The sequence below is a fragment of the Petaurus breviceps genome, unplaced genomic scaffold (assembly GCF_028583685.1).
Source record: "Petaurus breviceps papuanus isolate PSGF00001 unplaced genomic scaffold, PetGlider_PUasm1.0 90763, whole genome shotgun sequence".
NCBI classification, from domain to species: Eukaryota; Metazoa; Chordata; class Mammalia; order Diprotodontia; family Petauridae; genus Petaurus; species Petaurus breviceps.
Window position 1 is genome coordinate 695908 of NW_027187340.1, and position 26768 is coordinate 722675.

At 37.9% G+C, this 26768-nt stretch overlaps 1 protein-coding gene across 2 annotated transcripts in view; it reads left to right on the forward strand.

Annotated features, from left to right (window-relative positions):
- MAP3K20 (mitogen-activated protein kinase kinase kinase 20) overlaps positions 1-23874 on the forward strand; it is a 218622-nt gene extending 194748 nt beyond the window's left edge. For both annotated transcript variants that reach the window (XM_069068421.1, XM_069068423.1), the window contains exons 17-20: positions 10048-10164; positions 12590-12664; positions 14950-15100; positions 22804-23874. In XM_069068421.1, the coding sequence (XP_068924522.1) occupies positions 10048-10164; positions 12590-12664; positions 14950-15100; positions 22804-23477 (1017 nt within the window). In that variant the 3' untranslated portion in view covers positions 23478-23874. The remainder of the gene's footprint in view (positions 1-10047; positions 10165-12589; positions 12665-14949; positions 15101-22803) is intronic.
- Positions 23875-26768: the final 2894 nt, after the last annotated feature.

Below are 26768 nucleotides of genomic sequence, written 5' to 3' on the forward strand. Positions count from 1 at the left end.
ATAAAGTCCCCCTTTCATACACAACTCAAACAAAAAAAAAAATGCAATATAGCAACCTTATCTGTACTGGTGTCTCATTGGCACCAATCTGCCCTGACCTTAGACACAGGCTATTGTTAAGGGTATAACGCATTTACATATTTTGCAATAAAACATCAGTTATTTGCATTACTGTGTCAAGTTTTATTTGATTCTTTCACCTAAAAATGACTCATTTTCCTTTCTTGTATTTTAAAAACCAACTACTCTAAGCTTGTTTGAGAATAATCAAAAATTGCCCATTTAGCTAGAAGTCATTTTCTTTTCAAAAGGCAAATGTTATTTAATCTTTCAGCTGTTCATTGTGCCATCATAAATACTTTCTTTTCAGCACAGTTGTGGGGACTGAAATGAGCCCACTAATTGCCTCCCATTTCGACTGACATGTGGTGGTTTAGTGGAAAGAGAACACAGCAGGGAGAAGGAAATAGGAGGCTGAGAAAATGAGAGCTAATTATTTTCACTGCCTCATGTCAGGCTCTGTGTCAGCCTTGTTTTTACAAACTGGAAGGTTTAGCACTAAATAAAACAAACTGGCGTCATGTTTTTATATACTGGCAGTGTCATAGAAGCAGCTGCACATCTCAGAGACAATATAATGCCTGCATTCGCATGGACACCATCTGACAGACACTGTGAGCCACTGTTAATGAGGATATCGCAGTGGTGCCAAGTGAAAGGTGCTGAATTATGTATGATTCTTCATCAGTGCAGCAATAGTCCTGTACATCATTATGAGACATTGTTTTGCTGAAGAGATTAAAACATTCTTAGTTCCAGACCCTGCAACCTATACACGCGAAAAGAGGTTATTAATGGAATTTTTAGGGAGAGTTTCTTGTGGATTTCTTTTTTGGTTTAAAAAAAAAAAACCTCATGGGACAAAGCCATCGTGGGTCATGACACTGTATATCTAAAGAAGAGAAGCAAATTAACCATACTTGTGTTATCTTCCTTTTAAAGGCAGCATAATAAAATATAGTGTAAGCGGGGTTATCCATAATGATAAATAACCCAGGTGCTGTCGCTGGAGATTCAACTCTGATGCCTTTAAAACAGCAGGTTTTAGCAGCTGAGCTAGATAATAGCTAAGAATGGGAAGGGAGCCTTTGGAGGCTGGAATCTACAACATCTTACTACTTTTAATACCAGCAGGACCAACATTTGTATCATATTTTTGTTTCATCTTGCATTACATTTGAACATCTTGAAATATTCAATTTCCTGCTAAGATGCCATTTCCAGTTTTTTCCCCCTCGTGAATCTTAAAAAGTTTATGGCAACCTCTGTGTTCTAAAATGGGCCCTAAATGTATGCTTCCTTCAAGACTCAGGGACCTTTTAAGAAATAAGTTTGATCTGCTAGGATCCTGAAAGGTATATAATTATCTCATCATTTCCCCACCTCTAAGTTTGATTTGGTTTGGGTTTTATTTTTTTTTGTGGGGGGGGGATGGGGGAAGGTCGACTTAAAACACTATTAATGATGTTCTTATTCTTTTCATTCAGGTAAATGATAATTGCTATACTAACCCGAAAGCTGAGTTTAATTATTAGAATGTTCCCTTCTGGAATATCCTAGATCACTGTGTTTCCTTGATATTTTTTTCACTTTTCTGCATTGCAAAAATAAACAAAAGAAAGCAAAAAAACAAGTCCACAAACCCCAAAACTCTTCTCCCTTGAAATTAAGGTTGGAAACCATCAGTTAGTTTTGTCTGAATCCTTGGTAATTCAAAGACATTTAAAGCTTGCAGGTTAGTAGTTATCCCTCCTCTATTCTTTTTTATTCAGAAAGTTTGACTGTCTTGATTTGACAGGGAGAGGAAAGTGGGAAAGAAAGGAATCAGGGCTTAGAAAAGTATCTGGCACCACTTGGAGCTAGCACAGAATGCCAAGAGTTCTCTAACATTTTGTGAAGGGTGTAGCAGTGGTTTCCTCACAAAACAATATTTACTTTAGTATTAACCGAGTGTTGTTTGAGATTCTGTCTGATCACAATATATGAGTTTATGTTTCATTTGTCCAAAAATGTAACGCTAGGAAAATATTCACATCACCAGGAAGGGTTCTAACAGTTCAAACTGCCTTAGTTTAGATCCTTTCTGAGTTACATATTCACCATGCTCACACTCCTAAAATTTTTCAAGTATTTCAATAACTACCCTAAGTAAATCATTCTCATCCTTGGCACTCACTAGAAATTTAATTTAAAGATAAATTTTAGCTGTATCAAGTGAAAAAAAATTAAGATGTTTCCAATGGATTTTCATACAGATGCAAATTATCTAGGTCCAGAAAAGACTGACAAAAGGCAAGTCAATCAGATGAATAGCTGCTACTTACCTGAGTCCAGCCACTCCACTCACTGTAATCCCAAATCTTTTCCTCTTGATTAGCAACTCTTATCGGTAATCTCTTTCCCCCAGGAATTTATTCTCATATAGAAATCATTTTGTCCAGTAAATTTGCATCCAGATACAAATAGGATCATTAATTCGTTGCAAATCTTTTAAAAATATAATCAAAAGTCTTAGTAGTAGGGAGAAGACTTATCTAATGAGTTTGCATCTAAAATATTTTCCCATGTACTGTTTTGGTAGGTAATGAAGTAGCTGGTGCCTAGAATTAGAGAACTATAGATTATTATTTTTGACAGTACCTTAGAGACCAATTAGAGCCATTTTGCAGATGAAGAAACTGAGGCCCACACAGGTTAAGTGACTTACCCAAGACTACGTAAATATTCAGTGGTAGAACCAGAACTCAGACTCCAAAAGACTGACCTAGGAGCAATGCATGGAAGGTGCAGAGAGGCAGGTTTAGGCTTGGATCCCCCTCCTTCTAGCAGATGTTGAATGACCACTTATTTGTTGGGTATGTGGTAGAATGGATTCTTGGTCAAGTATGGGCTGGACTGGATGGCCCCTGAAATTCTGAACTCCGAGATTCTGTGATCACATGAACCTGTCCTCCCTGTTCCCCAAGCCCAAGGTTGTTTACATGATATTGCCCTATCTTGTTACTAGGAGCTTTAAAAATGACCAGAAACCAATCTCTTTTCTTTTTCTTTTTGAAAGGCAAATCTTTTAGATGCCAAGTTTTATATATAAGGTTGAAGACTGCCACTTTTGCTTTCAGTGATACAAAACTAGCAAAAAGTAGACTCTTCATGTACCTCTTTAGATGATCCAACAGGCCAGTTTTCCCATTCAGTTCAATTCTGTTCAGAAATCACTTAAAAAGTTCCTATTAGGTGCTAGGCAGAGGAAAAAATAAAACAATCCCTGCTCTCAAGAAGCTTACAGTTTAATGGAGGGGGAGGGGGGCAGGGAGAGGGATATTTCAATGAATTGATATATTCATTTGGGAAATGCTGATCTGCATTATGTTCACTCTTGCCAGCCCATTACATGGCATATATGTACCTCCATTTGTTCAGATATTCCTTTATTTCATAAGTTCCCACTTTTGCCAGGGGATGATGGGAAGTTGTATTGCATTTCCACCTCCTTATTTATCTTCAGAGAGTGGCTCCTTCTTCGTGTAATTTTTAGGCACATCTCTAGTGAGCAAGAACAAGTCTGATAACATTCTGACAGTATGACCCTAGACAAGTCACTTAATCTGTCAGCACTCAAGGCAAAGCTCTGAGACTAAGCTGTCTCTGAAGAAGGTGCCAACCTGCATTTGGTAGAGGGAGTTTCCCCACTCAGGAGCTCCCTGAACCATTGAAATTGCTTATCCAGTATCTATTCCCTATTCTCCCTATATCCATTTCTCCCATCCATTACATGAGCACAGAAAGAAGACAAAACTGTGCCCAAAAGAAAAGATATCATGTAGTGATCACCTCCAAGCAGTTTGGTTTTTATAAAGTGGGATTTTTTTTTCAGTTGACCAAAAAAAAAAAACCACTTTATGTCTCATCTAGGGAGGTGAGAAGTAGAGAAAATAGTTGTTGTTGTTGTTGTTATTAATTTTCCCCAATGAGGGGGGAGAAAAAAAACCCTCATAACAAATATGCATAAATAACCAAAATAAATTCCCCCATTGTCCACATCCAAAAAATATGTCTCAGTCTGCATCTTGAGCCTATCATTTCTTTCAAGAGGTAACACCAAGCATTGATTCTTACATCATTTCCCCAAAGAAAGCACCATATTCCTTGAAAAGCATAAATCATGCAGAAAAGGAGAGTACCTAAAATCAGAGCTTCCCCTAGAAAAATTGTGAGGCTTTTCTAAAAATACTCTTGCTTCCCCCTTTCTGCACCCTCCCCTTCATTCACCTTCAGGAACTCAATGATGCTCTATGGATGTCCAAACTAACTTTCCCCAAGGATACCCTCCCCAGTGTAGCCTCCCCTCCTTGATGGCAACTCCCCCTACTGCAGAATTTCACTCTCTCCTTGCAGCCAATGAATCCAGCCTGCCCTGTGTGCCATTCCCTCAGATCACTGCTTGGTGGCTCATCTGATAAACTAATCTGCACTCACACATTTCTTAATGGCCAATCGTGTCCGAATGTATTATCCCTTTCAGTTAACACTTCTGTTCTAAACTTCAATGCCTTAATCCAAAGGACTGAATAACTGGCCTTTTCAGACATTTGTGACAGAGCCCTAGGGAGAAGGAATTTGGGGCAGAGGGTCTTTGGTGCAGGAGGCTCTTCAAATCTCACAATGTAGGTAACTATTGCACTTATTATCAGACAGGCTCTAAATAAAGTTCACCCATAGACATTCCATTCAATCTGAACATTGACTTTGGATATTTTGTGTCCAGAATCAGCCTCCCAAGTCAAAGGTTATTATGAGAATCTGTGAAATAGTGGTATAGAAAACACTTTATGGTAAACCATAAAACCTAGATAGACGTGAATTAGCATTATTATTACTTGTTAATGAGACAGAGAATGCACCCCTTATAACTTCCTTGATTGTAGCTTTATTGCTTATTTCAAATTCCTGTAAAAGGCTATGAAATTGTTGCTTTGTAATCAGTCCAGGTATTTCCATGGATAATGAAAATATAAAAGTTAAATATTTCTAAATCTACTAATTAAGAGCAATAGGGTTTTTTATTTTGCTTTTGTAACTGTGAATGTTATTTGATTCCATTTATTTGATCCCTTTCCTCCCCTGCAAGAAAGACCCACTCCTCATTGTGAAATAGATATGACCCTGGCTTCTCAAGTGCTGTACTAGGAGAGCATAAGATCTAGTAGGTCCTACCAAACCAGAAAAGCTTCAGATTCAGAGCTGGTGATATATCATATGTCTGACATTCAAGATCAACCCTAGCTAAATTTAGAGACACTCATCGCCATGGGGTTAGCTACTAAGTGATGATGATGATAATGATGAAGTTTTACCTAAAACAAGGTATGAAAATTGTCAACTGAAGCAGGGAAAGGGTTGAGATCTGCATATGTGAAGAGATTATACACATAGATAAAAATCAGAGAACCTTGAAATACTGAAATATAATTAAATGCATCAACAGATGGGTAGCTCAAGGACTTAAGAAATTTAATTTAATTTAAATTCAATTAAAATTTTTAATTCAAAAAGCACTTAATGAAGTATTACCATGTTGAAAGCACTATACTAGGTCCCTTTCTTTCTTTTTGCTTTTTATTGGGAGGAGGGCAATTGGGGTTAAGTGACTTGCCCAAGGTCACATGGCTAGTTTTTGTGTTAAGTGTCTGAGGCCGGATTTGAAAGCAGGTCCTCCTGACTCCAGGGCCGGTGCTCTATTCACTGTGCCACCTAGCCACCCCAGGTCCCTTTCTTTCAAAGAGTAACAATCCATCCAGTAGGAGATCATACAATAATACATTTAGAGCTGGAATGAATCTTAGTAACTATCTGGTCCAACTCCCTCCTTATATGGATAAGGAAACTGAGGCTAAGTGATTCATTCAGAGTCACACAGCTAATGTTTAATGTTCCTGACCTCAAGTCTATCTCTTATCCCTTACAATTAAGGTGTTAAACTCTGGCCCCAGCATGCCACCAGCAAAAAATGTGTTTGGGAAATACTTAACAAAATATATAAAAATACAATACAACATAGATGATAGCAGTGTGTGGTTTTCCACATCAATATGCAGTCAACAGGGATGCATTTCTACTCGAGTTTGATACCACTACCCTACACTGTGCTTTCTTTCAGATGGAATACGATTTTTTTAAAAAACCCACTAAATTAAATATACAAAGTAGAGTATAAAAGTGTCTGAGTGGTATAAAGCGCTAAGTGTTCGAAGGTAGGAGGAATCATTTCTGAATCAATTAATCACAAAGCATTTATGAAGAGCCTACTATGTGCTAGGTACGATGCTAGTCACTAGGGATACAAAGGAAAATAAACAATTCCTATTATCAAGGACCTTTTATTCTATTGGAGGAGAAAATGTGTTATATGTATACATACATATACATGAGGAAAGTGTGTGTATATATTTTTATGTGCATATGTAGTGAGAAAATTGTGTATCTGTATATACATATATGTACTGAGAAAATTATATATGTGTATACATATATGTGGGGGGGAATGTATGTATATGTATATATACATGTATCTGAGTAAATGTGTGTATGTATGTGTATATATAAGTGTGTGAATACATATTAATACATACAGAATAAATACAACTTATGGATGATCAAGAAGGCACCAAGAAAAATGTGATGTTTGAGCTGAGCCTTCATGCGTGGATTTCAGCCGGCAAGGATGTAGAGAAAGAGTTCTGGGAATGATATGAACAAGAAAGTGAAGTCAGAAGGCTTAGAACGCCTTTGGGGAATGGTGACTATGATATTTGCATGTCTAGAATTCTATCTTGCGGTATTTCAAGAACTGCTATTTACATCCTAGTATTCTAAGACAACTCTAAAATTGCCTAGGCTAACTAGCTAGTAAAAAGGAAAAAAAAAATCAAACGCAGGCATTACAGTCATTTGGAATTGAAAGAAATTAAGAGAACACTTGAATTGCTATATTTGTGGAAAGCTTTGAACATTAAAATTAGCCAGTCTATACAGAACAAGTTGTAGTAGCCTCTAAAGCACATTGTAGCTAGCTATATCAAGGCAAATAGGAAATTCAATTAGGAATTACATTGCAGTGAAAATTGTATGCTCTTTCCCTTTCTCATCCAGTGATGTCATAGGGTAGTATCTGCCTGAGACACAGCATGGCCCAAAGCTCTGGACTAGGAGTCAGGAAGACCTCTGTTTGAATCCTGAATCATACACTTACAATTTATGTGACCCTATGCAAATCACTTAACCTTTTTCAGCTGTAGTTTCCTCTTCCGAAAAATTGGAATAATAATAGTGCCTTTCTAACCTCTTACTATTTGTATGACCCTAGGCAAATCACTGTCTCAGCCTCAGTTTCCTTATCTATAAAATGGGGATAATAGTAGCACCCACTTCATAGCAGAATTCTTATGGTCCTTTAATATGGTGTATGCAGAGCTTTGTGTAAACCTTAAAGCTCAGATTGATATGAGCTATCATTACTATTAACTTGCTAATGAAATAGATAATTCTCCCTTTCCTTATAACTTTCTTGATTGTAGCTTTATTGCTTCTTTCAATATCTTTTATCCTTAGTGTAAAAGTCTCTTAAATAAGAGGAAAAGAATAACAGAAAAATAGAAGGGGCAGGGGAAGTCTGTATTTAGCTCAGTATTTCTCAAAATAAGACTTTAGGAAAGTTGAAAGGGGGTCACAGAGTCATCAGTTGTAAAAGATCAGTGAAGCTGGACTAGCTAATAGATTTTTTTTTTTTTTTTGGTGATTACCCTGGTTGTTAGTATTATGGAAACCTTTTGGTAACCTGCCTTTCCCCTCTTCCCTACTGGAAAGGAGTGGCCAACAACATTTACTGAACTCTTGTGATCTCATGTGACTTTTCTTAACTTCTGTCTCCACACTCTTCTCATCAACCTCTCTCCCTTTTGGCTTTCTGGTTATCTTAATACAGAGAGGAACTGGACTCATGACCCTCTTGGTATAGGGAACCCCCAAGTAAGGAAATACCTTCTATGCATGCAAATTGGTGCCATCTCTGTAATTTATAATCCTAGAGAGTTATATAAAGCAGTGGCTTCAAACTCAGATACAAACAGGGGCCATTAAATCATACATAAGGATCTTTGCAGGCCACATATTGACTTCATCTTAAAATGTAATATTGTCTATATTTTATAGTATTTTTATTTTTTTTAAATATTTCCCAATCCAAAAAAAAACATTTCCCAATCACATTTTAATTTGGGTTGAGCCATTTTAGGGAGTGTTGTGAGCCTCAGGTGCCAGCAACACATCTGATGACTCTGACTTAGAGCCCTTATCCTGGAGTAATTTTGAATGAGACATGGGACTTGAACCCAGGTTTTGCCATTTTTAAGACCAGTTTTCTCTCCACCATGCACACTGCCTCTCACCTTTACAAATTATCTTAATTAGTAACAACAGATTGTAGATGCATTGTTCTTATAGTTCTGCCCCTTCCACTACAACATGGAAATCTTATTGGTGAGAGTGTGTGTGTGTGTATAGAGAGGTGTGTGTGTGTGTGTGTGTGTGTGTGTGTGTGTGTGTTTAAGGGCAGGTTTAGATCCTGAGTCATTATAGGGCCCAATCCCATCTCCACCCTGCTGGAGATTAAAAGATGAAATAACAAGGCAAAAACAAGACAGATAAATGCATATCCTCAAACGCATTTCAAGATCTCCTTCTAAATGTGCTTTTGCCTAGCCTCATTTCCTATTTGCCTGGCAGAGGAAACAGAGCTAAGGAAAATTCTAAGTATTTATTACTCAGCTGCCCTAAGGAAGTTCCTGCTGTTTGCAAGTCGGAACATTTCCTAACCCTCCTGATCTTCTCAAGGCCAATGTTGCTGTGGCAGCTGAGGACCCAACACAAGTAAACACAAGCACTCTGTCATCAGTGGCCATGTGAAGAGTCCAAATGAGCATAAGGCTGGAGCTTCGATTTTATTGAATGGATCTTTTCCCTCACTAATTACCTCTCTTTTTTTATGAATGTGCTAAGCAGAGGAAGTTACTCAGGTCAGAAATTTGTCCAACTTTGAGCTGGAAGTTATCTAAATGAAGACCCAGAAGCCCCCTGACTTTCTTTTGAAATCAATAAATTTTCAACAGTGCTATTCTTGATTATGTTCATAAAAGCTTATCTTAATACACTAAGGAAAGACATTCCAGGTGGACTTCTATGAAAATAAGTTTTCCAGTTCTAACATGAAATACTCAAAATCTTTGGAGTTAAATATTTTAATTAAAATACTGAAACATCCAATCCAATACATATGTCTTGGGTCTGCACTAACAGAAGTGCTACAAGGATCATTGGATTTAGAGATGAAAGAAATCTGTGCTATCATATGGTCTAATCTTATTTCACATATGAAAAGATTTTGTTCTTCACTCATGTCCAACTCTTTGTGACTCCATTTGGGGTTTTCTCAGCAAAAATACTGGAGTGGTTTGCCATTTTCTTCTCTAGCACTTTTGACAGATGAGGAAACTGAGGCAAACAGGGTTAAGTGACTTGCGCAGGGTCACACAGCTAGTAAGTATCTGAAGCCAGATTTGAACTCATGAAGATGAGTCTTCCTCACCCCAAGCCCAGTGCTCTATCCACCTAGTTGCCCTGTCAGGATAAGATTTAGACCTGTGGAAATAAGGTAACTTACCTAAGGTCACACTGGTAGCAGATAGCAGAGCATAGATTCAAACCAAACTTCCAATTCTAAGTCCTATGTTCTTTCTACCACACCAGAAACTCATTCAAAGGCATTTCATTAGAGAAAAGGGCATTGGGGATGTGGTGGAGAGATGGCATGCGGAGAGAAATGCTTTCAATAATGCTGCATTCAGAATAACTCATGGGTTTTAAAACATTGAGATTTGGGGGGGGGGGACTGTTTCATTTCCTCAAGTTCTTTAATTCTGTTTTTAATTTCAGGATTGCAAGTGGAAAATGTATATGGAGTTGGATGGGGATGAAATTGCGATAACCTACATAAAGGATGTGACATTCAACACTAACCTACCTGAGGTAGAGACTTTAAAGATAACAAAGGTAGGGTTCTATTTACAGCTTAAAAGCTTTTATGAATTCATGGATCTCAAACAAAGACATTAAAATACTCCAGCAGTGCGCTTTTGTGCCTGTCGACGCTCATATAAGCTCAGACTCAAGCTGATTGTTAAAAGGAACATTTTATTTAGCAGATTGGGATCATAATAGTTTTTTTGTTAAAAATCCCACTTATGCTGCATGAACGATAAAGCAGGGCAGAAAAGAAATCATTTAAAATTTTTCTTTTCTGACTTCCAGGTTTCCTTACCCTTAGTCAGTTATTTACAACATTTAAAGGAAAAGAAAATGCCAACAATAAAAACATCGAGCTCAAACTTAGGGTCATTTCAAACTTCAAAAACCTTAGAAAGGCCATGTTCTTGCTGTAATCTTTCTTCACTCTTCCCTTGGAGGCCAGAAATAAAGATATACAAGAGGAAGAATGGGAGTCTTCGTTAAATCTTTAATGAATCAGGCCTCCCTATACTCAGTCCTACAAGTGTTTGGGTAGAATATCTCTCATTTTGTCACAGCTTACCTAAGGCACCTGAACAATGCAGTTTATACACGGCCACTAGGTGACACAGTGGATAAAGAGCTCGCCCTGGAGTCACGGAGACCTGAGTTCAAATGTGAACTAGCTGTGTGACCCTGGGCAAGTCACTTAATCCTGTTTGTCTTAGTTTCCTCATGTGTAAAATGAGCTGGAGAAGGAAATGGCAAACCACTCCAGTATCTTTACCAAGAAAACCTCAAACAGGGTCACAAAAAGTCAGACACGATTCAACAACAACATACATAATTTAATATATAGCATAATACAATTTACATAATACTATACATAACATAGGATTCTGACCAAGAACCTATCATTGCCATCACAATCCCATTCCAGCAGAACATATAGCAATTTAGGGCCCAAAGGTCAATGTGTAGTGTGAGTAATCATTAAGCTACTTTGCTGAGGAATATTGGCTACAAATGATCATCCAGCCCCATTAAATGATAAAAACTGTATACCAACAAGGTACTGATTCAGTGAAGAAAATGGGAGGTATATGGCAAAGAAGTGTTAAGAATGTCAGATGTTAAAGTTGTGTTTAAATATAACTAATATATAAAACTTAAATAAATATATAACCTCATTGCTGTGGACAGCTCCTTCAATGATACAGACTGCAGCCCATCCATACTGTATAGTCCTTTTCCCTATTCTTCCCAAAAGTTCACCAGAAAGGGGCCTACCCACTATAGACCACTCCCCACACCCCACTCCCCAGATCTCAACACATGACCAATCCATCTTATTTTTCAAGCATACATATATTTGATGACATCCTTTGGAGGATAATCTATGTGGTAAGCAAATCAGATCAGATTATCCAGCCCCTTAGTTTCTAAATGTGCATAAAGTACTTAAAGGTTCAAATCTATATTAATTATAAAAGGGTTCATCGGGAGAGTGTTTTATTGGTAGGCCCCTCTGTGTAACCATGAGTTATTCTCACATAACTGCTAATTTTAAAGATGATTATTTCATATTCACTTTCTTTTGTTTTGGGGAAAAATAGACACTGCCTCACTTGTTTTAAAGGTCTAAGAAAAATATTTTCTCTTCCTCCCATACACTTTGAAACAACAGTAGCTCATACCTTGAAAAAAAAAACAAGAAATGTTTTCTTTAGTGGTTTTGACTGAACAGTCAGTCAAACAATCAATAGTCGGGCTGATAGGTGGCACAGTGGTTAGACCTCTGGGCCTGTAGTCAGGAAAACCTGAGTTCAAATCTTGATTCAGACACTTACCTACTGTGTGACCCTATGTAAGTCACTTAACTTCTTTCTTCTTCAGTTTCCTAAGTTGTAAAGTGGGTATAAATAATAGTACCTTCCTCCCAGGGTTATTTTTAAGAACCAAATGAGATAATATTTATAAAGCACTGACCATCTGCCTGGCACATAGTTGGTGCTGTATAAATGCTAGCTATTATTTTTATTATTATTAATCAACAAGCATCCATTCATTCCTTAATTCAATAAATATTTACTAATATATTGTGTGCCAGGCACTGCACTAAGCACTGGGGATACAAAAAGAGGCAAAAGACAGTCCCTGCCCTCAAAGAGCTTATACTCTAATGTTTTTGTATTACATACCTATTATGTGCTGGGAACGGGAGCTACAAAGATGAAAGGAAAAGTCTCTATCCTAAGGGAGCTTATGTCTACCAGAGAGAAAAGGCATATATAGATAACTATGGACAAAATATATAAAACAAATGTAAATCTAACATGGGAAATAATTCAAATTATAACCTATGCACATAGCCTATGAACAGGAAAACTAATTTGGAAAGTCATTCTGAAAAAAAAAAAAGAAAAGAATACCAAAAATCTGTTACAATTATAGACCATTTTCTTTTCAGCCACCATTTGTAATGGAAAAGTGGATTGTGGGAATTGTTCCAAATCAGACTATTGAGTACATTGTAACATATGAGGTAAGTGTGGGAGAATAAAGGGAAATGATTCTTTCAAAATCCATTAAGTAGCAGTTGTTTGCTAAGTAGCCATGTGGAATATGATATATGAATAATATTTGGGCCCTTGAGTGATATCTATCAACGAGTAACATATTCTCTACCAATAAGTTAGTAGGAAAATCTGGATGAATTTACATAGAGAAATATAATTATCACAAAGGCATATTGATGAAGAATCATAGGTAAGAGGTTAAAATTAAACTGGCAGGTTGGCAAAGGCAAGTGAGGTTAGGTAATGTGCTATCCTTTGAGTTTTACTTTTCAGTAATGGTTTATCAGAAGGTGGAAGAAGTTTGAAATCTATATGTCTGATCAGTAGCTAAACTCAGGGTGATCAAACCCTGGAAAACAAGACCCATGCCTATAATTCCCACTGCTGAGGAAGCTGAGACTGGTGCATCATTGATCTCAAGTTCTGAGCTGAAGCAGGGTTGAAACTGATCAAGAATCCACATTAAGTCGGGCACTAATATGGTGAGCCCCTGTGAGTGGGGGAGAGGAAGGAATCAATCTGCCTAAGAAGGGGCACCCAGCCTGGGTCAGAAATGGAGCAGGTCTAACCCTCCATGGTGATCCCAGTACGATCAGGCCCATGAGCAGTTGCTGTACTTCCAACCTGGATAAGATAGAAAGACTCAAAATGGCAAACAGTACCCAAACTCACATAGGACTGATTCACATCAGGAGACAAATTTTCATCTTTCTGGTGACTAGAGATTCATGCCTCTCAGTCAGAATTCACCCTTTATCAGTGTTGGAGTAACTGAATGTTATTTGATGAACACAAATTCAGAACAAGGGGACTCTTTTCCCCTCAGAGCTCTTCTGCCTAGGCTGTTAAGAATTAATGATCTCTCAACAAATAAGAAGCCTACTCCAGCGATTGGATTTTCAAATTTTCCAAATACAGTTATCCCTTCCACATGACAGGATTTAGGGGTACAGGACCACAATCTGGAAAATCTTTGTAAAGTTTTTTGGCCCTCCCTTCATACCAGAGAAAAAGTTTGAATTATTATGGTATCCAAAGATAAAATATAATGCTATACATATATTTTATGTATTTCTGAGTTTCTAAACTTCTTCTGTGTTGCCTGCTTACATTTGCACATCACTCCCCCCAAAATTCCCATTTGATTTCTGATGCTGACTCATGAAATATTAAAACTGTGATGGAGAAAGTTGCAATGTGGAAGGGATGATTGTAAAGTCTCTTTCCCTCACCTAGTAATGGAGACCTTTATAGAGATGGACAGTGGAGGCATCCTTAAACTCCTAGGGAATAACCTCCTTTTGCCATATAACCCAGCAAATGTCAGCCAACTTTTTAATGAGCAATGGACCTGCTGCCTTATAAATCTCAGCTGGAATAGAATCAGCACCAGGTGCTTTGCCACATGAAAGGAGCCTAATGGCATTCAAAACCTCTTCTTCAGTTGGAGCTTCAGCTGGGGAGGGACTGACTTCAACCTGAGGTAAATGGTCAATGGCTTCGAGAAGAATGACAACACCTAACCAGCCAATGGAGACCAAATGACCTTCATCTTCTCTACCTCTCATTTGTTCTAAAATACTTCTTTCCCCTTTCTTTTATATAAACCACATCCCCTTTTGTTTTTATTTGTCAATATATCATCATTTCAACAGATTTTTGAATGTGTTACAGTTCCTAAGCTTACAATTGTCTTTGCATTGATGAAAGGCTCCCAGGAAGACACCTTAATCTACACTGATTGGTGGCCTCTGTGGAGGCATCCTCACTGATATCAATATCAGGTGGTTAGTTTCTGATCTTAGAAGCCATCTAATTACCCCATATCTGAACAAGAATTACTTTACAACATTCCCAATAAGCCTTTGCTTAAAGGCCTCCAGCTTGTCCAGGGAGAAATGAAGTTGGGGGTGTCATTAGGAAGAGAACCCCTAACTGCCAAGGCCAGTCATTCCACTTTTGGATAGCTCTTTGGGTGGGGAGTATTTTCACCTGCTGTGGTTAAAAGGCTAAGGAAAGCAGAATCTTTTTAAACTAACAAGATGCTAGAATAAAGTGGCAGGGGAGGGGGAGAGAAAACTAAACTAAAAGGAAATAGAAATTTCTACCTAATGCCTACACAGAGTATTCCCAAAAGGAAAAATTTAGTAACAAGACACAATTGTTTTCTTTCCATCTGATTGTATAATCTTGCTTTGTATGTGTTTGTTGGGTTTTGCTTTTGTTATCTCCTTGTTTGTTTTTTCAACAGAGCGATGTTAGATCTCCAAAAAGTAGTAAACACGTCCAATCAATTCAGTGGAGCAAAACCAAGCCTGTAGATGAAGTAAAGGCAGTAAAGCTTGTAATTCAGACCTCATTCGCCAACTCGGAAGCAAATGCTGGAAGCAAATCTAACTCAAGTAAGTAAGGATTTGTAAATTAGATAGTTGGGGTAAGATAGATTCCCCAAAAGAAATAGATCATACTTAGGACCATAGATTGACCTCCCTGGGCCTCAGTTTCCTCATCTGTACAATGAGAATGTGGGAGGGACCTATTTCCCTCCCACATTCTCCTCGTGCCTGGCATACAGTAGGTACTTAATAAATGCTTGTTCCCTTTCCCCTTCCCTCTACCAGTGAAGTCACAGGTCTAGACACTTTCACTATAAATCAAAGCTTCCTTATGAGGAAGTGGAGCATAGAAGATTGACCACTAACCCTGGGAGTCAGGAAGGAAGTTCAAACATCACCTGTGATACTTATTAGCTCTGTGACCATGGGCCTCAGTTTTCTTACCTATAAAATGAGGATAATGATACCTATAGAAGTGAGATAGTGTTTGTATTAGTACCTTCAAACTTCAAAAAAGCCTAACAACTGTCAATTCTTATTTTCTAGAATATTTATCCAATATATAAGAAATAAAGGGAGTTATAGATGTGAATCTCTGTTCATAGCCTATCAATAAAACATTAAATAATTAAAAATAATAAAGAGGCATATAGGCATAATAATTAAATTTCACTAAATAATTGAAAAAATAGAGAATTATAGCATTTAAAGTGCCAGAAAAATTAAGCATTATACAACACCCTCATTTTTCCACTGACTAAATGGAGACCAAGAAAGGTAAAATGATTTACTAGATGTTGTGCTTATCTATTAAGTAGAATTGCAATTTAAATCCTCTGACTTTAAATCAAGTATTTACTTAACTAGATTGTGTTACTACTTTGTGTAAACGAGCATAGAAACCATGAAAAACTGTAATAAAAACTATAAAAGTTCCCTATAAAGTACTTACATGTAGGATGTATTTATGTTGTGCATGCACAAGTATGAATAAACACATATTTAAGAATATCAGTCAATTTTTGGACTCACAGAATGCTTTCTTAAGATTTGTTTTTGTTGCTGATGTTCAGGTGAGTCCAACTCTTCTTGACCCCATTAGGGGTTTTATTGGCCAAGATACTGGCGTGGTTTGCTATTTTCTTTGCCAGCTCATTTTATAGATGAAGAAACTGAGGCAAATAGGGTTAAGTTACTTACCCAGGGTCACACAGCTAGTAAAGGTCCGAGGCCAGATCTTAACTCAGGAAGATGAGTCTTCCTGACTTCAGGCCCGACACTCTTCCACTGTGCCACCTAACTGCCTAATACAAAAATCATCTCTTTTTTTTTTTTAAGTTTTATTGTGAAATGTACATGGGAAATTAATACAAGCAACTAAACTTGCTTAGCAACATTTACATTTACATTAATTATCATAAACTTTTAAAAATCACTCTAAGTTCTAATCGGAATTCTGTGTTTGTTCATTTTTATTATTTGTTTTTTCCTCCTTTTCGGTTAGAGTGAGTATGTAATTCATTCTGGTAACTTTACTTTTTTGCTTTCCATTATTTGGACCTTTCCAGATTTCTTTGTAAACCTCTCCTACCTGATCATCTTAATTGCATCATATCTATTCATAACATTCATTACCACAATGTATTTAACCATTTAGGTTATTTTTAGGTGGTTTGGGGTTTTTTTTTTTTTTGGTTTGTTGGGTTTGGGGTTTTTTGTGTGTAATTTTTTTTTTGCCATCACATGAAATGCTACTATGAAAATCTTTGTATAGATAGCTTTTTCTTGTCTTGGTAACACTTTCAAAGTATATTCCCGATAGTGGACTTATTAGGCCACAGGGTATGGTCATTTTTTAACTTTTACTGCATCAAAAGCAACTCCATTAGTCTTGATGTCTACTACCGAGTGCCAAAGGCAAGAAAAGGGGAAAAGAAAGGGGGAAAAAAAAGGAAGAGGGGATAATAAATAATTGTGTAAATGGAAAGTTGAGGAGAAGGACAAAGGAGAAAAATAAGGAGCTGTGTTCGAGATAGTATAATAGTTGGTAGTAACAACTAAACAAAGTATATGGAGTATATGTGTATGTATATTTATACATACATGTGTGTGTTTGTGTGGATATATGTATATGTGTGGATATACATATGTACATATAGAAATGAATTTTATATACTTAGTCCATATTTTTAAATTTTGAGAAACACAAAGTTTCCAAGTTATTAAGAAAATGTAATCCATATTCACCTCTTTTAGACAAATATATGAGTCCACACTAAAAAATAAGTAATCATTTCAAAACACTTATGTAGAGAAGTTCCTATCTTGGCTAGGATAATTGATATTGGCACTTTCTCCTCTACCAAAAAGCAAAACCCCCCAAATTTAGCCTGTCTGATTTTTACTTTTTAATTCAAGATTTCCCCACATATGAAGGACAAGGGAACCAATATGCAGGTTCCACTAAAGGAGGCTAAAGACGTGTTCTGCTTATAGGACTGAGCACATCATACAAGAGAAAGGAGAGACATTTTCAAATAGGGCACACTCACTTGGGCTTAAAAGAAAATTGCTCTAATTAGCCAAAATCCCATAAATTCAGATACTCAATTAAACAAGCCAGTTGGTGCAAGAGTGAAGACATATTGAGACAAATCCTTAGTAAATGGAATTGAATGCTTGCTTGCTTGCCTGTCTTTTAAAGCCAAGACATTTTCACAATGTAGGACAGTTATTTCATGGAGACAGATAGATGTAGATAAATAGATTATATAAGTGTATAGAGAGAGAGAGAGAGAGATCAATAGAGATACACAAAAAGCAATAGAATGATGGATAGATACATAGAGATAGGTGAGAAACAATCAGAGACAGATAGATACAGGGTGGTGTGTGTATGTGTGCGTGTGTGATAGCTTTTATTTAGGAGGAGGGAGACAGAGATAGATTTTGGTAAAAACCATAAGTATTCATATCATTATCAACATATGTATATACAATAAGCATATGTGTTCATATATACATGCACATGTACACATATACACATACCTGTACACATGTTTTGTTCATGATTTGGCACTGAGTGACAATAGCAGAAGTTTCCATTTTCCTTGACAATGCTACTTTAGGACAGAAAGTCAAATTGGAGTTCTTGGAATACTAGTGAATTTTTCTCACTTTAAAACAGGCAACTTCCAAAGTTGCCACAGATAAGTTCAATTACCTATTTCTACTTAAATTTCCCTTCAGGCAAGGGGTAATGCTGGAACTTGTCGCTGAGAGTCAATCTTCAAATTTTCAGTATAAGCATTTACATCTTGGAAATTGGCAAAACCTGTTAAAAACCAAGGCTTGATTTGTTGTTTCTTTGATTGTCTAGACTTAAGAAAGGGATGGAGAAAATGTTAATACTGCAGATTGAACTTAAAAGTGTGTCATGTGCATATATTTTAGACAGCCCTTTGTTAAAACATTTAGCAGCACACCCGTCCTTTAGGATCTAAAAAACCTCATAGAATTTAAGAGCAGATAGATAGACAGACATAGATAAAGACAGACAGACAGACAGACAGACAGATAGATGATAGATAGATAGATAGATAGATAGATAGATAGATAGATAGATAGATAGATAGATAGATAGATAGATAGAGGCAGATAGGTGAATAATGAAATTAAATTTTGTCTTCTGCCTTCAATAGATAGATACAAAGTGATTTTTGAGGCTTAAAAAGAAAGGTCAAGACTTCCCTGCAAGATTCATAAATAAAGCTTCACCAGATTCATTTCTGATGAAAATGAAATTTGCCGTTTGTATTTCATATTTTGAAATATATCTACAATTTGTATTTTATCTACAAGTGGTTTTATTAACACCACCTCTATAAATTCTCTTCATTCAACCCCTGGAGTCATACGTACTCCTCCCAAGATTAGTTAATAATTAACATTACCCATATTTTAAAGGTAAGAGAAAAAACATGGGGAGGCAATATAATAACTTGGCAGTGACACCAAAGCCAGGGCAGGTTGGGATAATAAGCCCCCATTCCAGGTTTCTCTGCCTTTGTTTGCTCACTAAGGATTCAAGTTGTTTTTTATATCCTGAACAAAGGCTACTGCATGTGCCTGAATTTTTTTTTCTTTCTTCCTTAGCATATGGGTGAGTAAGAGAAGGAATCACTGAGTTGTAGCTTATAAAAATTATCTGGGTGAGACCCCAGGGTGAAGTGTCTTCTTCACACACAAATAACAGAAACCTCATGGTTCCAACAGGAGGCCTGAGAATAAAAATAGGAAGGCGTGGTAGATTCTTCTCCTGAGGCTGAGTTTTCCAAAGGCCAAGAACAGGCCGAGTGATGGGTGGAATCAGTCACAACAGGCAGGGAGGACTCAGGAATGTTGGGCACTGAGGTGCAGGCATTAAGGTAAGGAAGATGAAAAATCTCAGGAATTTTTTTCTTTCTCAACTGAAAAAAAAAAATTACTGGATGGAATGTTTCCCTTAGAATGAAAATATCTTAACAAAACAAAGTACTCCATGTGGCATGAAAGCACAGTGGCTTTTCTTGCCCATTCCCAACCACAAAAACACAGGTACATACGGGCTTCCCCTGAGCTATTTTTTTTTTCCATTGTATTCTCATTTACCATTCCAGAGAGTCCCTGAGCCACCCCAGAGGAATGGTCATGGGAGTCCTAACAGTTTCCAAGAATAAGACGTGCCATTTGCTCTTTAAAGAAAACATAAGGAATGAATGTAAAGCAAGCGCTTCAGCATGTCCAAGCCAGTTTTGACTTTTCTGCAGGAGAGATCCTGCAACCTTAGCATCTCAGGGAAATGGCCCCTTAATGGATTTAAGAATGGGCTCAAAAAGGAACACCAGAGGCAAATGTGGTTCCTAACCTCAATCCAATGAATGGACTCCTCAGTGAGTTAGTTAGTTCTCACCTGGGGCCGGTGCCTAGGCTAGGTGTTATGGGGGGAGCTTAAGAAGAATAAGACACAACCTCTGCTTTCAATGAGCTTGAGTGTTGATTGAGGAGACAAAACGTGCACACATGGAACAAATATAGAACAATACAAGGCAACTTGTCATTAAATCCTCAGATTCTTGGTTCCTAGACTCATTACTATAAAGTTTTGAAGATTCTTTGAAAGCACTGACTTCTGATCTACTGCACAGGGCAGCTAGGTGGCGCCTAGAGCACTGGGCTTAGAATCAGGAAGACTCCTCTTCCTGACCTTCAATCTGGCCTCAGAACCTTGCTAGCTGTGTGACCCTGGGCAAGTCACTTAACCCTGTTTGCCTCAGTTTCCTCATCTGTAAAATGAGCTGGAAAAGGAAATAGCAAACCACTCCAGTATCTTTGCCAAGAAAACCCCAAATGGGGTCACAAAGAATTAGACATGATGAAAAAAAACCTCAACAACTTATTATGTAGATGAATAAACTAAGGGCCAGAAAGATTGAGGTGGGGTGAGTCTGAAAAAGGTTAGAGGGAACTCAGAGTCCTGACATACAAGAACAATTAAATAAGGTGGGAAAATGGAAGGAGAATATCTTCAACTATATGTAGACCCCAGAAGGCAAAAATAGGATTAATATCTGGAAATGACAAAGACCCCCTTGTCCACTCGGTGTAAGAAAAAATCACCCCAACAATCAGAGCTGACCAAAAAGCTACCTCAAGAGGAAATGAGTTTCCCCTTAGTAGAAATCCACATTTGCTGCTGAACAGGAATATGGTAGAGAAGATTCCTGCTCAGGCATAAGAAGGCTTAGATAAATGCGGAGGTGTCCTTGAAGGCTCAGGTTCTATGTCTATCATAGCAAAATGCTGCCTGAGTAGCGTCTCTGACAGAGTGACTTTCTTTACAAATGATTTTGTATTTGCAGTTGAGTTTTGGATGGACAGGATCACACCTCAGAGGTACCTTAAAGGTCATTCTATCCGACCTCAGTTTGAAGTTTTTTTCTTTCTTTCTTTTCCATAACACCACCATCAAAAAAAGGTCTTGGCACGTGAAAATAGCCACTGGTCAAAAACTTTGAAATCCTTAAAAGGAGGGTGCCTTTTGGTCACCAGCATAAGCACACTTGTTTTAAATGACCTCTGTATTAATATTATCATTAGAAAGAGGAAGAGGAGTAATGATGATAATAGTAATGATAGTTAAGATTTGCAAAACACTTTACATGTGATTGCATCTGAGACAGTCATTATAATATTGAGTTGCTTATTAGCATATTGTTATATTAATGCACCATTATTGAATATTATAATATTGTTGGTTAATAATTAACAATTGATTATTAAAACATTGTTGTGATTATTATTGCATTAGCATGTGAGTGTCGAGGCCACTCACAAACCTACTCACTCTCTCAACTAGCTTATTCACTCCAAACTCCTCAGGTCTAGGCTTCTCTCGACTGGCAGGTCTAGGTTCCCAAAGTGTAGCTATACTCAGGATCCAAGGGATAGCCCTATTGTGGGGAGTGCACTTCCCCTACTCACCTCTTTATCTCCGGTGTCCCCACCAATGCATTTCCCTTTCCACAAACCAGCTATAGACAATGACAACACTTTCAGATGTTAAACATAACATTTACCTAACCAACACATTTCTTTAGACTCAGGCAAAAGAAATTATGCTAATATATTAGGTGCTTGTTTTATTTTATTTTATTTTGCTTTTTGGAGGGCATTTGGGGTTAAGTAACTTGCCCAAGGTCACATGGCTAGGGGTGTGTGTGTGTGTGTGTGTGTGTGTTAAGTGTCTGAGGCCGGATTTAAACTCAGGTCCTCCTGACTCCAGTGCCGGTGCTCTACTCACTGCGCCACCTAGCCGGCCCCTAGGTGCTCATTTTAAATCAAATGAAGGAATAATAAGTACATCACAATCCATACATATATCTGCATCATACTCTCCAGTCAGTGCACTCAGTATCTGGAGGGGAGAGTAGGTATCCATTTATAGGGTAGCTCACAATTGTGGAACTATAAACTTTGGTGTCCTCTTTCCATCTCAGAAAATGTCTATACAAGTTCCTTGAGAAACTCATTTTGCATATTTAACAGATGTTTCTACTGCCAAGCTTGAGTTCATCCATTTTGTGCTCAAATAACACTTCACTAGACACTTCACTCAGCCAAACTAGTTGATCCGCTGGGTAACTTCTTTGGTTTTTTGCTTGTCAACTGTTCCTCTGCTCATCTAGAATTACTCCTCAATAGCAACTATAATATCTATTACTTCCAGCTTAGTTTACATAGTTATGAAATCTGTGCTTTCACCTCTCTCTGTCTTCTTTCTGGGTTCGAGCTCTGAGTCTTCTCTGCAAAATTTCACCTCAGCTTATGGTTAGTAACCAAATTCTCATCTTCTATCAATAATCAAATAAATTACATTTTGTCCCATAATAATATCTCTCTAATATCCCATGACATGTTGCATTCAAAAATTAGCAACTGTTATCTCAGAACTCTGAGTCAAAGTGATTATAACTCTTAGAACTATGAGCAGAGCAGATATAACTCAGCAATGTACTGCGCCATTTAAAAGGGTGATATCTGAAAAACATGATGTCTTAAACTACTTACTTAATGTCTTAAGGAGGGATGATTTGAATGATAAGTTTATATTTCAACATCTGGAGGCAAAATGGTTTCTGGTAGGTTTGAGTTATTCTTTAAAAAATTCTCATAAATCAGGAATGCAACATTGTAGTAGCTTACGAGTCTTGATTCCATTTCTTTTGCAGGTACAGACTGCCAATGGTTAAATACCCTAAGGATGCGGCAAATTGCTTCCAACCCTTCTTCCTTTCAGCGTTCTCAGAGCAATCCTATTAGTGCTGGGTTACCCTACCTTCATAATCAAGCTTCCTATGCTGCTGCTGTCCAAAGAACACCCATCAAGTATTACCAAATCACACCTATAAATCATTCCCGAAGTTCATCTCCTACTCAATATGGATTGACTAAAAACTTCTCTTCACTGCATCTAAACTCCAGGGACAGTGGTATTTCTAGCATTCATTCAGATACCTCTTCTGAGAGGGGTCAGTATTCAGGGAGAAGCAGGAATAAATCTAATCGAGGGAGTGTTTCCCTCAATTCTTCCCCCAAGGGAAGATATAGTGGGAAAAGTCAACACTCTGCTCCTTCAGCAGAAAGGTACTCTGGGAAATTCTTTAGAGTCTCTCAATCAGCACCAGACTCCAAAAAGAGTCCAAATAATATTCATCAACCTAGGACCATCCCAGGGATGCCCATAAACACTGAAAATGACTCAAAAGCAAATGAAGATGAAAGCAAAGTTAGTGAAGGCGGATGGACAAAAGTAGAATATCGCAAAAAACCTCGCCGGCCTGTTCCTGTCAAAACTAATAAAGAAAGAGCTAGAGGAGCCTATCGAGGCCGGAGAAATTTTTGATCCATAGTTAGCTGATTTCATTTTGTAAACAGGGTCTTTGTAATGAATTTTGCTCATGTGGTGCCTTCAACTGGACTTTTATTTAAAAACCTCAACAGTATGTTAACCTTGGGAAAGGGAAAGGGGAATGGGTGTCACCTATTCCAGAGATGGTGGTCAAACCAGGAGCAAATCTGAGGATGCCAGTCACTAAGCATTGTCCTCATTTGGGGAGGGGAAAGGGTTGGAGAAATGTGGATAGTTTCTGGTTTAAAAATCAAGGATTCTAATTTTTTTTTTCTGGATTAACATCTATCATTCAGAAGAAAAAATATCCTCATTTCCCCCTCCTATTTAAAAAAAAAAGTTAAATTACTTTGAAAATACTTATAATTTCATTAAAATTTTGATTAGTATTTATTTTAGTCATATATCTGTGTTTTTATTATGGACAGCAGCCTGCCTGAATAAAGAAAAGTCACCAACCTTACTATGGCTTATGCCTATGATCTCATTCATTGATATTCATCAGAAACCAAAGATTTAAATTACTCAGGAGACTGGTCATTTCTTTTCTTCCAAGCTCCAAACTGACACATCCTTTCTCTTGAATATTTTTTTCTGCATTTTATCATAGTGGGGGGAAGGGGTATTGGGAACACCCATGATGAGACTTCTTGGAACCTAAGAAATTTTGACGTAAAAGAAAAGAGACAGAAAGCAGGGCAGCAACATCACAAGCTAGAAGCTGAGAAATTTAAAATTACCAACATCCTTATTTGAGCATGACAGTAAATACCAGCCTTGTAGCAACAAGACTGGAAGCAGCTGGGGGTAGAGGGGTGGAGTGCATGGATGGAGTGTGGGGGTGGGAGGAAGATGCCTGCGGGACAATGGACAGGAGCTGCAGAGTACAGACATCATAAATACACAATTCTTAACATTGTACAAACCAGAGAAGCTTGGCAAACAAGCTGGTACTGATTCCCAGATATTTGGGGTTCCCATTCAGGAATCAGTAACCCAGAATATCAATATCCTTTGTTCTACACAGTTTTCTTAATGCCTTATAGAAATCCCAATGACACATTCCTCTTTTAATAGAAACCAGTCACAGTCAGAGTATGTGTGTATGTTCCCAGAGTAGCGGTCTGACTGCAGCATAGTATTGGGGGCCCCAGGAGGAGAATCCTATTCTGAGAAGCCTACAGTTGTTCAGGAATAAATTGAAGGGCATTAAGATTAAGATTATAGGGGAGGCTAGGTGGCGAAGTGAGTAAAGCACTGGCCCCGGAGTTGGGAGGACCAGAGTTCAGTTCCGGCCTCAGACCCTTAACACAAAAAAACTAGCCATGTAACCATGGGCAAGTTACTTGACCCCAATTGCCCTCCAAAAGGCAAAAAAAAATTAAAAATGTTAAGATTACAGGAAATCCTACCTTTATTTACAGAGGCAGCTGATCAACCTAATTTATCTTGATTTAGCAATGTGACTGTTAACATTTTATTTGTGGTTATTGGTATTTATAATGAGAAATCTAATAAACAATACTTGTTGAGTTAGATATGTAGAATTCAGTGTGGTATAGGTGATTCTGGAGCCAGAGGAGCTGGGTTCAAATCCTTCCTCTGTCACTACCTGTGTGACCTTGGGCAAGTCTCTGAATCTTTCCATGCTTCAGTTGCCATGGCTATGTACAAGGATGGATTGGACTCACTAGCCTGTAAGGTCTCTTCCAGCTCTAGATCTTTGATCCCATTAAATATGTTACTTTTACCTCCTGGGACTCAGTTTCCTCCTCTGTGAAAGGAAATGGTTGAATTAGATGATCACTAAGGTCCTTTTCAAATCTAGCTCTAGACTAGAAGGAAAGTGTACTAAGCCAAGGTTTCATGCTATGATGTGCTTCTTAAAGGGCACCTCTTCTCCTATACAAGTGATAAAGATGCCTCCCTCAATGAAGCCTTTGCACAAGCTGTATGTCCTCCATGCTTGGAATGAACCCACTCCTTACCCCTGTGGCTGTTAAGATTCCTCAACTTCCTTCAAGGATCAGCTCTTGGGTTGGCAGTCAGGGAAACCTTTTCCTGATCCCCCCAAGAGTTAGGGCTTCCTTCCTACTCCTTAGTTCCTTACGTATTTTATCTCCTTCTGCCACCTCCTAGGAAAATGTAAGAACCTTGAGGGCAGGGACCATTTTCCCCTTGTTTTGTCTTTGTTACCCTCAGCACCTAGCACTATTCCTTATACATAGTTAAGTACATGATAAATATGCTTGTTAGGTTGGGTTGATCAACTTGAAAATTCAATTCAACAAATATTTATTAAGTACGATATCATAGTAGCTGCTGAATACAAATGGAACCCCTCTTCCAAAGGCCATTGGTATGGAACTCTCCCCTTATTAGTGGAGACAAAGGCTATCCTGGTTTTGGGACAAAAGTCACACAAAGATGACAAAGATCTTTTCCATCAAGGAGCTAATGATCCAAGGGAGCGGGGGATATTGACACATATACCAATAATCGAATATTGAGGACAGTCTGTCAACAAGCATGTATGAAGTGCCTATTAATAAGCTCTGTACAAAGGAGAAATAGGGACAAAATGCCCTCAGAAAAGTGGGGTATGAAGAGATCACTTTCAGCTGGGGAGATCCGGGAGGGCTTCATGAAGGAAGGGGTACCTAAATGGGGCTACACAGGGAGATTTGTTGTTGTTGTTCTGTTGTTTTGGTCACATCTGACCCTTGGTGACCCTGTTTGGGGTTTTCTTGGCAAAAATACTGGAGTGGTTTGCTATTTTCTTCTCCATCTCCTTTTAGAGTTGAGGAAACTGAGGCAAACAGGGTTAAGTGCCTTGCCCAGAGTCACAAAGCTAGTAAGTGTCTGAGGCTGGATTTGAACTCAGGAAAATGAATCTTCCTGACTCCAGAACTAGTGTCCTATCTACTGTGCCACATAGCCGCCCTACAGGGAGATAATGCAGTATCATTCAGCAAGTATTTACTGAATTATCATGTGCCAAGCATTAAGTATTAAAAAATGAAAGGAGCTTATATTCTCATGGGGGAGACAGCTTGAATGTGTGTAAGCTTCTGGAGAGCAGGGATTTTCACATTTATTTTTACACTCAATGGCAAACACAATATTTAGCAGTGCATAGAAGCCAATTAATAAATGCTCATCGATTGATTTATTCTACTAGGGACAACAATATGTACACAGATAAATACCTACAAAATATATACAAAAAGATGTAACTGGGGGAGGGAGTCTTGCCTTAATAACTGGGGATCAGGAATGACCTCC